This window comes from Microtus oregoni, unplaced genomic scaffold (genome assembly GCF_018167655.1).
Source record: "Microtus oregoni isolate MIOR12 unplaced genomic scaffold, Mior012 000002F_ref0000024, whole genome shotgun sequence".
NCBI classification, from domain to species: domain Eukaryota; kingdom Metazoa; phylum Chordata; class Mammalia; order Rodentia; family Cricetidae; genus Microtus; species Microtus oregoni.
This window is the reverse complement of record NW_024543061.1, coordinates 65,342,784-65,360,267: the sequence shown is the minus strand read 5'-3', so window position 1 is coordinate 65,360,267 and position 17,484 is coordinate 65,342,784. Positions and strand designations below refer to the sequence as shown.

General features: G+C 46.0%; 1 protein-coding gene across 1 annotated transcript in view; it reads right to left on the bottom strand.

The window, feature by feature from the left end:
* Vwf (von Willebrand factor) overlaps positions 1-17,484 on the bottom strand; it is a 144,896-nt gene that overhangs the window by 4,943 nt on the left and 122,469 nt on the right. Inside the window, exons 43-47 of the mRNA XM_041641912.1 lie at positions 16,928-17,077; positions 10,550-10,660; positions 8,063-8,243; positions 7,323-7,363; positions 6,758-6,874 (exon numbers count right to left, since the gene is read on the bottom strand). Coding sequence (XP_041497846.1) covers positions 6,758-6,874; positions 7,323-7,363; positions 8,063-8,243; positions 10,550-10,660; positions 16,928-17,077 — 600 coding nt within the window. The remainder of the gene's footprint in view (positions 1-6,757; positions 6,875-7,322; positions 7,364-8,062; positions 8,244-10,549; positions 10,661-16,927; positions 17,078-17,484) is intronic.

Sequence of the window (17,484 nt, the reverse complement as noted above, 5' to 3'; positions counted from 1 at the left end):
TATTGGACGGACCCCACCCCTCAGATAACAACGGCAAATGACAGACAGATGTAAAACAACTATTAGCGGCAAAATAAGAAATAAATTGTTGGTTGACCCTTGAAAAAAAAACTGAAAAATAATGAACAAAATTTACATTTTAATGTCTTTTCCCACCGGGCAGTTTGTAGGGCTCTGGACTGCCAGAACTCAAGAAGATTATTAGATGAGTCTACTCCTGACAGCATAAAAGACAGAGTTCAGAACTGCTAGCAGACCTGAAGACTCAAAAAGAAGAAATCAAAGCGAGGAAGCCTACAAAGCTCTGTGTAAACTCCCCTCAAGTGGTTGGTTAACCTTTAGTTATGTGAGTACTGAGAAGCCTGCAAGAAGCCCAGGGACAAAGGACAGCCGGACACTCAAGAGATGTGAGCAGAAAGTTCATCTGCCACACATCAGAAGAAACAGTGTGGGGGAGCTAGGTAAACAACGTGGCTGTCTAAGGAAAATTCGCAAAGACACAAACTTACAGACACCAAAAGGATAACCCTGATACAAGAGCCTATCTAAGGCATTGTATTTAAAAGGCGAAAATCAGAAGCCTCTCACTCTTCCATTATAGATATGAAAGTCCCATTTTTAATTATAAATAGATCTAGATGTAGTTGTAGAAAGGGCACCATGCTATGACTAGATGAAGTTTATTCACAACAATGGTAACCTCACCACATGAAACAATGTAATTCTTCAGAGTTAAGGGGAAACTATCAGATTGTCTAAAAACAAAAAGCTATCTGACAAAATTCAACGAATTATTCAATTTAGACTCTCATCACCGTATGACTAGAAAGGAATTTCTTCCATGTGATAGAAAGTGATACATTCGTGTCATGCTCAGAGAATTGGTCCCCAATTGATTAAAACAGTTACACTCATCACTTCTATGCATTATCAAACCAGTACAATGCACAAGAAAAATAGCCTGACTTGGTGGTGCATGCCTTTGATCCTAGCACTTGAGAGGCAGAGGCGGGCAGATCTCTGTGAGTTCAAGACCAGCCTGGTCTACAGAAAAAAAAATACAAGAAAAATAAACAGAAATTATAAATATTTCAAAAGAAAAAGTAAAATCTGTCTTTGGTTGAAAGCATCATAATTTGTTTACATAAAAGATCCTTGGGGATCTGTTCTGCAAAAATAAATAAATAATTAATTAAAATGCTATTATTACTTCATTTAATCAGTGAATTTGTCAGGGCTGTGGAATACAGATACAGGATCAATGTGCTAAAAAATTGATTGCATAGTATCAATAACTGATATAAACATAACATTTTAAAATTCTATTTATAATACTATATAAAACTCTAAAATTCTAAGAAATAAACTTTTAAAGGTTTGTGCAATACTCCTACATTAAAAGCCACAGATCACTTGGAGAAAAGTTAGAGCCGTTGCTGCAATGGGAACACATGGGTCCCTCTAATGTTTTAAATGCTGAAACTTAAACCTCAAAGGGACAATGGTGAGAGGCTGGGATTTTTGGGAAAATGACTGAGAGTGGAGGGATCTGTGCTCATGGGTGAATCGGTCTCTTGTAGGCGAGACTGACCAATATGCCTTCTGCCCCGTGATGGGACGACATCCCAAGAAAGCATCACCTATGAGGAATAGGCCAGACAGCAAGTCAACTGGGAGACCATAATTTTAGACTTGCCAACCTCCAGAATTGTGAGAAAATAATTTCTTTCTTTAAAAATTACCTTTTCTCACTGGGTGTGATGCTAAATGTGTATAATCCCAGCACCGGAGGAAGATTGAGAATTCAAGGCCAGCCTGGCAAGACCCCGTCCTTAAGACGGACGTTACCTAGTGTCCGTATTTTCTCAGAGTGGCCCAAGCAGACAGAGACAAAACCTAAATAAATGGAGAGATATACTGGATCCAAGGATGAAAAAACTCAGGACCGTCAAGATGTTCACTCTCTTAAGACTAAAGTATATTCTGGGCAATCCAGTAAACTTTTAAAATCTTTTCATAAAAAGTAAAGAGTTGACACTAAAGTTTTATGGAAATAAAATGACATACGATCACCCAGTCTTGTAACAGAACAAATCTGAAAGCCTTACACTATCTGATTCAAGACTTAACTGTAAAACTACAGTCATCAAGTCAAGGATGTAACCACGGGATTCGTACATTAATTGGATGACTAGAAAATGGAACCCAGCAATAGATCTATATATCCGCAGGCGATTCACTTTTTACACAGGTATCAAGACAACTCAGTGAGGAGAAAGGTAATCTCTCAATGGATAGTGCTGGAATCATTACATAGCCACATTGGGGGTGTGGCTTAAATACTGTTGGTGGGGGTAGTGTGTGTGTGTGTGTGTGTGTGTGTGTATGTGTGTAGGGGTGCCCTGGGGGAGTGTGCATGTGTGTATATATGTAGGGGGGACACACACATGCAAAACTAAATCCCCAGTGGTCATAGATCTAAGCACAAAACTCAAACTATAACCCTTTAAAAAATAAAAAAAAGTATTTTCATAGCCTTGAAATATGGATTTCTTGAACAAAAACTTAAAATAAGAGGCCGTGTCTAAAAGGCAAGCTGGACAGCTAACCTCTGGCTTTTGCATATAAACATAGACACGCAGAAATAAATAAATAAAATAAAAATATAGATTTAGTTCTGTAAAATACAAACTCTTGCCATTCTTATTTTCACTTGGCCACTTTCAGGGATCATCACACTGGAACTATTCACTGGGGTCCGGAAGACCCATGACAAAACTCTGTAACACTCTATGCATAGTGCCTCATTCCTAATCCTGACATTCAGGAGGCTAAGGCAGGAAAAATATCCTTATGTTTTAGGCCAGCCTAGGCTACAATATAAGATTCTATCTGGAGGGGGCTGGAGAGATGGCTCAGAGGTTAAGAGCATTGTCTGCTCTTCCAAAGGTCCTGAGTTCAATTCCCAGCAACCACATGGTGGCTCACAACCACCTGTAATAAGGTCTGGTGCCTTCTTCTGTCCTGCAGGCATACACACAGACAGAATATTATATACCTAATAAATAAATATTTTTTTAAAAAGATTCTACCTTGAAATACAGGGAAAACAAAATAAAACCAAGCCAAAAGCAAAAACAGAACTCTACCCAACCCGTTTACACCCCAAAGACGTCTCTGCCAATAGGAGGGGCAGACATCAGTAAGCTTGCCCAGAAGTGAATTTAAGTAAGTTGCTCCTCGTAAATCAACCTATGAACTCAATGTGCCTTCTAGGGGTGGAACATGAGGATGGAGCTCAACACAGAAGCAGGGAGCCTGGGCCAGGGGTCAAAGGCACCACTTTGAAACGATGCTACTGGATTTGAGGACCACATGATAGAGCTTCAGTCCTGAAGTTGAACCTGGCTTGAAAATGCACGGTCCCTGGAAGGTATACTAGGAAGGAAAATGAGAGAGGAAGAAAAGAGAAGGACTAGGCACCGGGTGAATGTGACTGATTGATTGGTTCTGAGTTCAATGAAGCTGCTGTCAGGCTGATTTCCTGGGAACTTGTATTGGAGCATTTTTAGCGAGTGGCAGAATTACATAGGAATTGGTGTCCTGAGCAGGAAAAGGGGGCAAAGTTTCTCTCTACCCAAGAAGCTAGGAGACAGCTGCAAGAAGGGGTGTGGTAGGAAGAGGTAGAGAGTGGCTGGGAGGGCAGCCCACACCCCAGGGAGGCAGAGCCCAGCCAGGAATAGCAAAAGCAGAGAGGACTAGGAAGGGCAAAGGAATAGAAAGGGAAGAGCAAGAGGGTGGAGAATAAGGAAGCTGTAGTTTTCAGGGATGGTGAGGCCTTGGAGACCAGAAGACCATTAGCACAGGAGTGTGTGAAAGAAAACAGGTCCCTTCCCCTCCCAACAATCCCCCACCCCCGACCCTCACCATGCCTGCTGCCCTGTGAAGTAGTTGCAGCCATTGCTAGGCCCAGAACAATAAGGGAACAGGAAGAGAGCCTGCCTGAGCACAGCTGGACACCCAGGTGGCCACTGCCAGCAGGTGCCACTCCCCTGGACATCCAATTAAACAATCAACTTATTGTGGAAAGTCCACACACACATACACACACACATACACACACACAACACACACAACACACACACACATACACACACACACAACACACACACATACACACACACACACACGCACAACATACACACATACTGTCTCTGGCCATCACTGGACTGTCCAATCACTGCAAGAGAAGACCAACTCTTCCTCCATCAGGGGGTCAAGTTCCCAGCCAGCCAGCAACATCCCTGCTACAGCCAGCGAGTCCTAGTTACAGCCATTTTAGTTCTGCTTCCTCTGCCCCACCTTGTTCCAAAGCTCCGCCTTGCTAACCACACCCCGGCAACTGTTTCACCCTGTTCTTGTTCGACCTTCATCTTGTTGTGGGAAGCCAGCTGAGCAGTCCGCAGCAGAGCAACCTCTCCCCTTCACACTTTCCCTATGCTCGTCTTTCAAACCTCTTCTCCCCACTCAGCACAAACCATCTTGTTCCGGTCTCCGTGAGAGGTGATGCTAACACTGTGTATTGATGGAGGCAACAAAGAGGCTACCTAGATGTCACTCATTGCGGTTGCCCTGCCCCCAGAGCCTTACTGAGGTCCTTCAAGGAGTATCAAGACCAATTAAAGATACCAACCTACAATAGGACCAGCTGAGGCAATTCTCCGCAAAGTTTGCAAAAAAAAAAATGTAGAAAGTGGCTAATCTAGTGATTCTAAAGGGGACCACACTGCCCTAGCAAGTTATGAAACTGTTGGAGAAAAAAAGGAATTATATAGAACAACACGGGCATGTGTTTTCAAATACGCACAGTACCTCTGGAGGCAGAGGAAGTGACTGTACCACACTTTCTGAACACCAGGGGGTGCTGCTGCTGGGGGGGAGGTTGATAGACCTCCCTCACCCACACAAGCTACAGCCCCACCCCTACCCTAGTCCCAGCTCAGCTTCCAAATGACAATGGTGTGAATCTCTGAGTCTGTTTCCTCACTGCCTGGGATGCAGGTCAGCGGACAGCAAAGGAGAAAGGTGGCCTGCAATTCCAGACTCCATGATGAAGGCCTCAGCTGCTGTAGGGGAGCTGGTTTTGCATGCACATGCTAAACCCCAAATCCTAAAACAACAACTGCAAGTTTGCAAAAGATTAAGAACCTATGTTTAATTGGTTTCTTTTTCATCAAAGCATATGCATTCTCTTTGAATTGAACCACGCTATCAGAAAGAGCTGCGGCTCCCACAGGGCCGTTCCACTGACCTTCCATTAAGTCCTGCTTTGAGCCTGACACTGTATAAGTGTCATGGAAAACACAGACGTAGGCCACATGTCCCTTATTCTGATAAAAGCGGGAAGCACACACATGACCTCTCCGCTCCCACTCTGTCCCTTGTCCTGTCCCTGTCCTTCCCAGGTGCCACTTTCCTGCCATACTCACAGAGGCCCCTATCCTATGTTTTTGTAGAGCTGACAGGGAGACCCCACTGGTGTCACCTGAGTTACTGTGAAAATTCCTGCTCACAGGAAGCTCACTTACCAACATATTGTCTAAAACAACTGAAGCCCAAACACAAGGGCAGCTAGAGGAGAAACTCGGGCCTCTTCAGACACTTAGGTCCCATCAGCTTGTGTGAGGCCTACAATATCTCTGTTACATAGGACTAAAAGTCATAATGAAATAATAATATTACATACCTCAAATACATATAATTTATGTGTCAATTAACATTAAGAGTAGATTAAACTAAACTATGCTTTTGAACTATGGAACATTGATTGTTTTTTCACCTACCAAACAAAAATTATCCACTTGTCAGTTCTCTCCTCAAGACTGTATCCAGAACAACTGAGAATCACAACTTGATCAAAAATAAAGAATAAGAGTGTGTGTGTGGGGGGTGTGTGTGGGGTGTGTGTGTGTGTGTGTGTGTGTGCATGCGCACGCACACATGCATGCATGAATGCGTGTATGCATGTGTGCGCACATAGGAATTTATTTTCCACAGGCACCTTGTGGAGGTCAGAGGGCCACTTCAGGCTGCCCACATATTCAAGACAGGGTCTCTTTGTTGTTCACCACCCTGTATGCCGGGGCCCATAAGCTTCCAGGAACTTTCTCTGTCTCTGCCTCCTGTCTCTCCATAGGAGCAGGGAGATTCCAGACATGCTACTGCACGCAACTTTATGTGAGTTCCTGAGATTCGAACTCAGATCCTCATGCTTGTGCTGAAAGTGCTTTGCCCCCTGAACCATCTCCCTAGCCTCAAGATAAACTATTTAAATGACTGGAATGCCTACTAATGAAAAGTAGATTGTATACATTAGGTCATATCCATTTAGATGAAGGCCGTGTAGGGTCTTGCACATTACAAGGGTCTCACAAATATTTCTTGACTAATTTTTAATGTTTTCAGAGTATGGTGGTAATGTTTCTTAAAATATGTTTTTAAAGATACAGAGCTGTGAGTATCAAATGCCTTGAAAATATTGTGTGTTTATTTTTAAAAACACAAGAAGAAAATGCTTAAAATTCGTAAGACTAAATTGCAATTATTTTTGAGGGACACAGTTTGGGTAAGCATCCTGATAGTTGTCAGATATCAGCCATAATCAGAACAAAGGCAAGGTTTAAGGAACCCAGTGAGGTCCTGTTGCTTGGGTCCCACAGAGGCCAAGCATCCCTTAGTCCCTCGGAGGCTCTCTTACCGTGGGGCAGGCCGCACAGGCAGTCTTCCTGCACTCCAGCTTGAATCTGGAGATGGCCCCTGTCTGCACAATGCAGCGACAGGTCGTGCACAAGTCAACCATCACGCTTTTCTCAGGCTGGAAACAGAATCAGAGTCAGGTTTTCCTACAAGCCAGACACTCCTCCTGCCTCACCCCTCAAGCCTGCCTGCTTGCCTGAGGCTGCTAGTAGCCATCACTGAGATGATGTATCCCCTGCCTCTTGTGGCCGTTCCATCCTCCTCCCCACCTTAAGTGAGGACATGGGGAAAAGAAAGAGAGATAGCCAGACAGGTGTTAGACGGGAATACACTCTGTGACTGTGTTTCACGTGTGCTAAAAACCATGTCCACATGTTGGGGCGCAGGTCAGGAGGTGAGTGCAGGTCAGCCAATCCAAGCCCTGAAGAGTGGGCAATGTAGCCCCACTGTGGCTATGGGGCTGAAGATCCCTAAAGAGGTCTCCGGCTTTCCCTCAATTCCATCTTAGTCTGTTCCCACCCTTCCCACACACACCCACATCCATGCCACCACCAACTCCAACTCACCCCAATGATGGTTCCATTGAGCAGGCAGGCTTCCACAGGCTCTGGGAGAGAGGTAACACGTGAATATAGACACACCCTCCCCAAGCCTCCCTTACCAGTCTTCTCCATCCCTCTTCTGACTCCCAAAAGTTCTCCACATCCCCCTTATCCCATCCCCCAGGGGGCTGTGAGTCTTCCTGCTTGGGCCCCAGGGACCTCTCTTTCCCTTTCAACCAATAGATAAGAATTTCCCGATTCCTCACTTCCCATCCTAACGGAAGAGCCTCTAAGGAATTAGTTAGTGGAAATCGTGTTTAGGGGACAGATGGGTAAGTTGTCCTCTGGGCTTGCAAGAAAAAAAATAGAACTTATGATTTGTTATTGCTGTTTGTCTGTCTCTCTGAAAGCAGTGTTCAGGGATAGAAGTGCCTACCCCTAGGTGAAGCAGTGCTTTACTATAGGAAATGTGGCTCCAACATCAGAGAAACCTGGCCGGAGACAAATCCACCCCCCAGTCAGTATCATGAGGATTGCACAAGATGATGGGGAGAACGCCATCACTGAGCTCAAGCTAGGCACGATGGCCTGCACAAAGCTCTCATTGTCTCCTCTCATCTGCTTTCTCCCAGCTGTAGTAGTGACCGCCATAGTAGATTGTGTCCATTCCTGAGTTGCCAAACAGGCAGAGAACTCAGGGAGCTGAGGAGAAAGAGTCCTGAAGGTAAACCCAGGTCCAGCCAGGCCTAACCAGCCCTACTCACCACAGTGACAGCTGGGACAGCAGGCTGAGTTCTCACAGCTCAGCTGGAAGCCTGTGGGACAGGTGGGGACAGCCAGCTGTGGGCAGGAGATGTTCCTCTGCTGCACAAAGACGGCCTCCTCCACTCGGACACACTCGTTGACGAGGCAGGGGTTCTCAGGGACAGCCCACCGAGAGCCAACCTGCAGAATACCAGAATCCATCAGCGGTGCCAGGCAAGGCTGGGGCCCAACATCTTGGGGCAACATGCTTTCTTGGGGAATTTTTTAGACTCTGAAGGTGAGCCCTCATTTAAGCCAAAATCGAAACCATGGGGTAATGTTCACAGAGGGAATGACAGAGGTCATCACAATAAGTCTGGGTCTAAGTCACCCTGACTAGATCCTAGGCCAAAGTCACATGTCCCTGACCCTGAGGCTCTCTGGGATTAGCGTCTCCCAACTCCATCCTCTCTAACTTCTGATTCTTACACCAGCTATAATTATCTAGGAGTAATTCTCTGCTGTTAGTAAAATGACTTGGGCATGGCATGATGGTACCCAACACTCAGGAGACTGCGGGCAGGAGCATGAGTTCAAGGACAGCCTGGTATACATTGTAAAAAAAAATAATGTCTCCAAAACCGTGGGGAGACTGGGAAGTTTCTCATTTACACAGGTGGAACTTTAATGCAGGCACTCATAACTGGCCAAAGTGCCAATAATACAGAATGGCAGAGCGCTCATCCCTAAATAAGACAACTTTAGCACCCCTCCAAGGCTCAGGGAATATCATAGAGGGGTAGAAAGAATATACATTCCAGACGGGGAGATGCGCTGCCAAAGAGCTGTCTTCTAGACAGGACCTGCTGTTGCACTCAGAACCTCACGGAAGCTGCAGCTATCTGCACAAGACCAGCACAAGACTGGCCCCTCCAACCTCAGCATGGAGGCGGGGGAACCTGCTGTGCAGCAGTTTCCTCCCAAAGCTTTCATCTGGAAGGAAGGTCTTTAAGAAACTGGATGTTGTAAGAGGAGGCAAAACATTCCATTCTTTAAAATCGGAAAGTATGCAACCCAAAAGTCTTCAGGAAGTTGCTGAAACTGACCAGAATCACTAGGCCTCCCCCTCTCCAAAGCTATATAAGCTATAGACTGCTCAGAGACATTCTAGACTAGCTGAGCTTCCTAAAAAAAAAGCTAAGACCAGCTGAGTGGCCCGTAAGAGAAGGGACCAGCCAAGGTGCATGGAAGAGGCTCAGACCAGCTGAACTGCCTATAAAGGAAACTCTCTAACCCACTGAGCTGCCTGCAGGCCCTGTGGTGGGCTCCAGGTTTCCACCTCGAGTGTGCTGTCGCCATGCTGGGGTGAGCTTTGCTCACGTAGCTTCCTGTGAGTCATTTCTGCTCCTGCAAGTAACCCCAATAAAACTGATTGGTTTACCAGGCTAAAATTTGGTGTCTATCCTTTGATCTGTCAATGGTTTCCATTCTTGGGTCAAGAGATGATGGGTCATGCCTCTTCAAAAATAGTAGCACACGAGAGCCCACGAAGCCCCCTTGAGGGGCTATCGGCAATTAGCAACTGTTGGGGGCAACCACTGATGTTCTCATAACAACCTCCTATCCATACCGGAAAAGAAACTGTAACTGAACTCAGTGGGCCACACACAAAAAGAAGGCATGAAAATAGGAGAGAGGCATATTACGAAGGGCTTCAGGGAAGAAGGAGAGGAGAGAGTTGGGAACAGGACATGAAAATGACTGAAATTTATTATATAAATGTATGGAACTGTCAAAAAAAAAAACCAAAAAAATGCTTTAAGGAAAATGGCTTGATGAGCTGTCCAAAGTGAACCTCCAGGGATCACAGAAGACAGCTAACCAAGCTGCTCTGAACTACAGGAAGGAATTCCGCAGGCAGAGGAGACAGGAACGAGCAGGAGACAGGGGCCAGCAATGCAGCCAAATGCTAAACCTAGATTTGCAGGAACTGCTGAGGAACTTTGCCGACAGTCTACTTGTTGCTTTGAATTGTAAGTTTCTCCACCCTCTCAGTCCACTGGGAAAGTTTCTGTGGAAGTTAATGACAAAGTCCAGGGCTGACCAGCACGGTACAGTACAGTGCTTGTAGCCTGTAAAACCTGATGGACCACTTACTATCCAAGACGATGAGGCCAGCCCCCTCAACCACTGAGGGACTGCCTGACCTCAGAGTCACTGTGAGCTGGAGACCATAAGTCCCTGGGAGTTTATAGAGCTCTCAGGGAGGCCACCAGGCTTCTCCTCGAATCCACAAAATGGGAAGTCTGAGACAGCCTTAACTAGCTCCTAAGGGGTAAAGGGAACCCAGCTGGGATCCCAACAGTACCAATTGCCAGATAAGCTCCCTATCGGAGAAGCAAAGAAGAGGGAGAAGAAAACCAGGCCAGAACTGATGAACAGCAAAATGGATTTCCAGGTTGGAGTTCAACACCTTCCTCTCCCCCTTCCCAGGGGCCCAAACTTACACTCTTCCAGGCAGAGTGGGAATCTCCCCGCAGAGAGCCGGCCACGACCTTGCAAGCAGAGGGCAGGCACCTTCCACAGCACTCCCCTTCACGGATAACATAAGAGAAGCCCTGAAAAGAAAAAAAAAAAAAAAAAAAAAAAAAACACAGAGTGGAGGCCAAACCGGCAGCTGAGAAACAGGGCTGACCTAAGCTTCAGGATTGCTGATCCCTGGGGCTGACCAAGACACGTGGGCTGGATATTTTCATCCTTGCTGCCCACTAGCCTCAGAATCACACCAAGAAGTGACCAGGAGACTCCAGTCCTGGGCCACTAAGCTAGGTCTTTGCTGGCTGAAGAGATCAACACCCCCTCCGGAACATTCCATGTTGAGACCAACATCTAGTGTGAGTGAATACTGAAGACAGTCCAGAGTTCAGTTAGACACACCTAATGAATCTGACCATGGCCAAACCTAGGGTAGCTTGTTGACTGCCACACAACCTCCGAATGCCTGGGCTCTAGTCTTTGCTCTGCAGTGAGGACCTGCGCAAATGCTTACCTTGATCCTAGCACTCCTCACCGTGTATAATGCTTTGGTTCTTAAATGTCCCCGAAATTACCACATGTTGTTCCCTAGCCTGTGGTACTACTGCGAGGTGGTAGAAAATTCTGGAGACAGAGCCTAATGGAAGCAAATTAGATCACTGAGGGTTTTCCCTGGAAGGACAATTTTGGACCCCAACTGTGGTGATATTTTGTTTGTGTTTTAACAAATAAAGCTTGCCTGAAGATCAGAGTGCAGAGTTAAGCCACAAAAAGCCAGGCAGTATTGGAACACACCTTTAATCCCAGGACTCGGGAGACAGAGACAGAGGGATCTCTGTCAGTTCAAGGCCACCCTGGGCAATACTGAATCTGTCTAAGAGAAAAACAAAGCTCACACAGAAGTGATCCCAGCACTTGGGACCTCATGCCTTTAATCCTAGCACTAGGAGGTAGAGACAGGAGTGATATGGCTGGGAAGAGACAGCAATATAAGGCGGGAGGAGACAGGAGCTCAGTGCAGTCTGAGGACAGGATTGCCCCTTCAGTCTGAGCAGTGGTAGAGGTAAAAGGTCTCTCTAGTGGCTGCACTGCTTCTCTGATCCTTCAGCTTTCACGACCTAATATCTGACTCTGGGTTTTATTTATTAAGACCAATTAGAATTCATGCTACACCCAGTCTGCCTCTGCACCCTCCCTCCATCTCTCCCCTTCCCTGATTACCATAAGATAAACTTCTTTGCTGCACAATACCTTCCCCACAATGATATCCAGCCTCCCTGAAAAGAGAGTGACTGACCACAGACTGAAACCATGAGCCATAATTAACCTTTTCTCCGAGCTGATTTTCTCAAGTGCTTTGTCGTAGTGAGGCAAAGCCAGCTAGCACTAATTTGTAGACATGAGCATCCTTGACATTTATCTAGTAGTTTAAACATTATTGCGTTTATTTAAAAAAAAATGTGGTGAGGAAAAGATAGAGACTGACCTTCCCCCAGAGACCCTCGCATGGAAGGCCAGCATGCTAGAAGTTTGTCAGTCCATCTTGCCTCTGGAAGATCCTCTAATATGGCAAAAATATTAAGAACCCAGATTAAGGGGCTGGATGGATTACTGGGTGCTTAAGAAGACCCAGATTTGATTCTCAGCACCTACATGGTAACTCACGACCACATGTAACTTTGGTTACACGGGATCCAACGCCTCTTCTTACCTGTGTGGCCACCAGGCATGCATGTAGTGCACACACATAGACCATACACCTAAAATTAAAACTTTAAAAAATCTTTTTAAAAAACTCAGATTAAAATCCTCCTCTGAGCATCATGGGCAAAAAAATGACAATGGCAGCATGGCTGAGTCTGGAGCTTAGGGCAAAGAACCCAGGACAAGGCTTCACTCGAGGCTGTGTCCTTAAGCGAGAAGGAAAAGCTGGCTGATCCAGATAGCAGGGATGCCAAGTATACGCGGCTCCCCAGGCACACTCTAGCGCAGGGTCAAATCTGAAGAGGTACCAACACTGCTTCCCTGGGGACGTGCAACCACCCCAGAGACTTGGCTCGAGTTCACACCATCTCCATGGGACTTATTGACATCCCTACCCGCGTCACTGCAGTGTGCAGCAAGCTGTCCCCAGCCTTTTATCAACTAAGACTCGAGTCATTTACTGTGCATAGATGAGGTGCAGGGAGCCACGGAAGAGCTGATGAGCTGGGATAATATGCTCTATACACTTTCCACTATAAAACAGCACATGCCAAAGGCCGTGAGGGAAGCAGAGACCCCAGGGAAACCTGGGGGAGTTAAGCAATGCCTTCAGGCATCTGGTATACCTCCCTAAAGTCTTTAAAAGTGCCAAGTCATCAGGATGGCCGTACTCCTGTAGTCTTCTGATGCACCTCACACTGTCACTATTACAAACGATCCCTAGCTCCCTTGACCCAGAGACCCACTGGCTTCTCATGCCCAGATGCCCCAGCCACACTACAGAATTCCTCTTGCTAAATCACCCTCCCAACAATCTCAGAAGAGTCAAGCAAAACAAATGTTTTCTTCATCTCTTTTTCCATTATTCCCCCAAGCACTCTGGCTTACATGTATATTGACATGTCTTGTCAAAAGACTCATCTCGGGTCCTATAACCTACTCTTTTTTTCATCCTGTTTCCACTGGCTCTCAAATTAAGAGAAGAGAGTATAAAGTATAGCCACCCAACCTGCAGGCATTCACCACTGGAAGGTAAATTCCTAATGTCCTTAGCAGGACAATCCTTCAACCATGATTACCATGACTGACATGCAGATGGGGTTCTGATGCCATGACCCCTGTAGAGGCTATCTGGGGCCACATGCTGAAGACCCCATCTTTCTTCCCAGAATCCTACTGGTACATGCACCATTGGGAATATTAGTGACTTCTGTGTCGTTGTGAGCAAGTTCCTCATAGCAGAACAGGAAGCAGGGAACCAAACAGGGATGGAAACCAGATTCAAACCTCACAGACACTCTCCCAGTTCTTCCAGGTAGGCCTTACCTCCTGCAATTTCTGCCACCACCCACATGGCCCTACCACCTGGAACCAAGCATTCAGCACAGGTGCCACCACCCACATAGCCCTACCACCTGGAACCAAGCATTCCATTCAATACAGGAGTCTATATTTCACATTCAAACCATAAAACTTGGGTTTCAATTGCATTGCCTAACAAAATGGGCTGTGGGCTGCTCTAAGTCACCCAAACTTTGCTGGTTTTGATGAGTTGAAGAGCTGTGGCCAACTCCACTTCCTATGCTGGCCCCTCATTTCCTATGGACAAGTATAAAGAACAGCCTTCACTCTTCTTTCTCCTGATAAATATCATGAGAACGAATAAAACGTTACCCTGTACCATACTGACATTCCAATCAACAATGGGCCACATGTATGGCAGTGTCTGATTAACATTACAATGAAAGCAGGCATTCTATCTGGCACATGCCTGTAACCCCAGGACTCGTGAGACTGCAACAGGAACAGCACAAGCTTGAGGCCAGTCTGGGCCACATAGCGAACAATGCCTCAGTATTTTCTCTGCTTAGGTTAGCACACAAATGTATTAGAGCGGAGCTAAAACATTCCTATCCTCTAGCATCCTAACATACTAGCATAGTGCAGTGTTCTCACGCTTGTGACATCGCTGTCAACAGACCTATGACCCAACCAGTCACACAAAAAGGTGGCATACACACTGCCACCAGTATACAGAACCTAGTGAATGCCTGTGCATCTAGTCTGTGTAGGCACGATACAGTCACCATTATTTTTAATATATTCCTGCTACTTGTAAAATAAAACAAAATACTGAAAACAAATCATGCCACACTGGAAACCATCTCATGCTGAGTGTGTCTTTAGATGACATCAAGAGGCCTGTCGAATGATTAACACAAACACCATGTAGGTTTGAATAAGTACTTTCTGTCATGTTCTTACAACTATGAAGTCACCCAACAACGTGTGTCTCAGAAAGTGTCCTTGTCATTATGCATTGCCACGGTTGTGACAAGAAAAAAGAAATGTCACATGACTGTGCTTCCTTCCCCTATACCACACCATTCATTTCTAGAAGGCTCCTCTGTATCTTTCCTGCAGATTATTTATTATAGTTACTGTAAATGGGTTCTAGCCTTTGAAATCAAAATCTCCCAATGAAAAAAAACTATAACAAGGACACCAACTGCTCAAGACGCAGAGAATAAAAGACTACAGAGTACTCCGCCCTAAATGAGACATTCATATTCCACTTCTCCCCTCTAAGGCTCAGGGGTCTTTGTGGAAGAAGAGGCAGGAAGACTGTGAGAGCCAGAGGTGGTGGATGACATCAAGGGAATGGGTTTTCAGACACCACAGGGCAACTGCACATGTGGCCTCATGGAGATTGTGACGTCATCCAGGCCTGTTCAAGCTCCAGACAGACAGAACCCCACCATAGGGTGGGGAAGGTGGATCAAATCCCACCACCAGCTGAGGAGCTGGAGGCATCTAAGAGAAGAGCGCCCACTTTCTTTAATGATGTAACCGACCCCTGATAGGTTGGCCCCCACTCCCAAGGTGATCTGGACAACACAAACTCAATGGGAAAAGAAGAAAAAGAAGAAGAAATCTCAACGTTGGTCGGTCATGATGGGAGAGTGGAAATGTTGGTAATAGGAAGAGATGGGGGAAGTATAAATATATTCAAAATACATTATGAAATTCTTAAAGAAGTAACACAAATATTGCAAAAACATTGGGTGTCAAGTTTATAAGAATGAACTCTAACACCTCTCTCCCTGTCTGATAGCAAGTTACTACTATCTCTGCCAATGGTCAAAGGGTTGGAGTGGAGACTGGTGGAGTTTCAAAGCTGGGAGTTCCCGGAAGGGCTTTTGTGAATTCTACTGCATCCCTGTAACACCCGATTTTGTGTTACACCCTCGGTACAGTTCTGACACCACTGTACACGAGTCAGGCAAGGGCCTGGAGAGTGAAAGAACACACAAAGAGACCTGGGTCATTCGTATGGAGATCAGCTGAATGCCATTTATTCAACCTTGGGGAAATCCTTATATGCCTAGCTGCTGCACAAGGATTTCTGCACAGGCAGGTGGGAAATTACCATACCAAAGATGGAGTCAATGCCTTACAGCTAACCACCAGGCAGGGCAGAGGGAGCACAGGAACAAACAGGATGCTTTAGTTAGCTGACCAGAAACTGTCCTCAAGATGCACCCCAGGAACAAGGGTAGACCAGGGCCCTACACATCCCCTCCCAAAGGCATCAGCAGTTCCACGAGACCCTCTATAGGTAGCACAGCAGGTAAGGGGAAAGTTCTCCCATTCCAGAGCTTGATTCTAAAGCCCACACTTCCCCATCATCCATATACCCCAAACAGCTTTGAGAGCACAGCCTTCCCTGCTGTGGGCACTGACAGCAGCAATTGCAGGCACATGCACTTGCATGCTCAGCAACTCTGCTCTAACATGTCTGGGTTCACTAGACTATAGTGATGACACAGGATCAAGCCTGTGAGATTTCTTTGACCCACAGGTCTCCTCCTTCTAGGGTCTTAGCAGTCCTCAGTGTGCTGGAACAAGTTCCCTAGCAGAAAATGACAGAATTGGGGGAGTCCAGGTCACATGTTCTAGACTCAGGTGATCCGAAAATTGCCAGTCTGTGTGGAAACACTGCCATGCATGGAAGAAGGCGTGATTACAGAAGACTCAGTGTGAGTCTGTTCTAGGGTTAGCTGGGATGGTGTCTGAGGGTGGAAGAGACAAGGAGGATGAAGACATTTTCCTGTGGCTCTGCTCAAACCAGTATGGACTTAACACCATGCAATAGCCACACCCACTGGCCTAGGAAAGCCCACAGAAGGGCCGCATGACAATCTTTTTCTCACACTTTTTTCATTTTACCCAACCTTCTGAGGCCTGGATCTGAAGTGTTGCTCCAAACATTCATGCATTGAGGGTTTGACCAACATGCACTGGTGTTTAAAAACGGGGTCTTTGGGTGGTAACTGGATAATGAGGACTCCAACTTTATCAACAGATTAAACCATGGGATATAGACCTTCGCTGAATATTAGGAGGCATGACAATTTTAGGAAACATGGCCTAGCTAAAGGTCTATGCTATATTCTTTCTTCTTTCCTTTCTATACATCCATCCATCCATTCATCCATCCCTTTCTCCCTCTCTCTTTCTAGATAGATAGATAGATAGATAGATAGATACTCTTCCTTCCTTCCCTCCCTCCCCACCCCCACATCCCTTCCTCTCTTCCTTACCCAATGGTTCCATGAAGCACCCAGCCCTTATGCCCCACTTACTGGCTGGCAGCTGTCTTCACAGGGCTTCTGAGAGCACTGGGCCACCCGCAGGCCCGTGACAGTATCCTCCATGTCAGTGCAGGTGCAGGTATCACAGCCCTCCTCCCAGAACTGGCCCACGGGGTAGATGGTGCCTTGGTGGACACAAACCTGGTGACACAGTTTCCGGGAATGGACTCATTTGGAGTCATTTAACCATTAGTGATATCCATGGTGTGGAAAGGGTTTAGGGGATGGGAAACCATATTCCCCCACACACCAAGTCCATCATGGTGGATCTCTCCTCTTTCAACTGCTATTTATAGCTTACTGTTTGGAATTATAGACTAAGGCAATACATGCTAACAAGAGCAGAAGTCGGGATTGCATTCTACATGGTTCCCATAACACTGAACATAATACCAGTCTTTTAAAACATTGTAGTAGCTGAGTGTGTGGAGAGAGAGGATAGATGAATGGATGGATGCATGGATGGACTGAAAGCAATGGACAGATGAGTACACTATTAACTACTCCTTAAATAATTCTTACAACCATGGTCTCTCCTTGGCTAACCT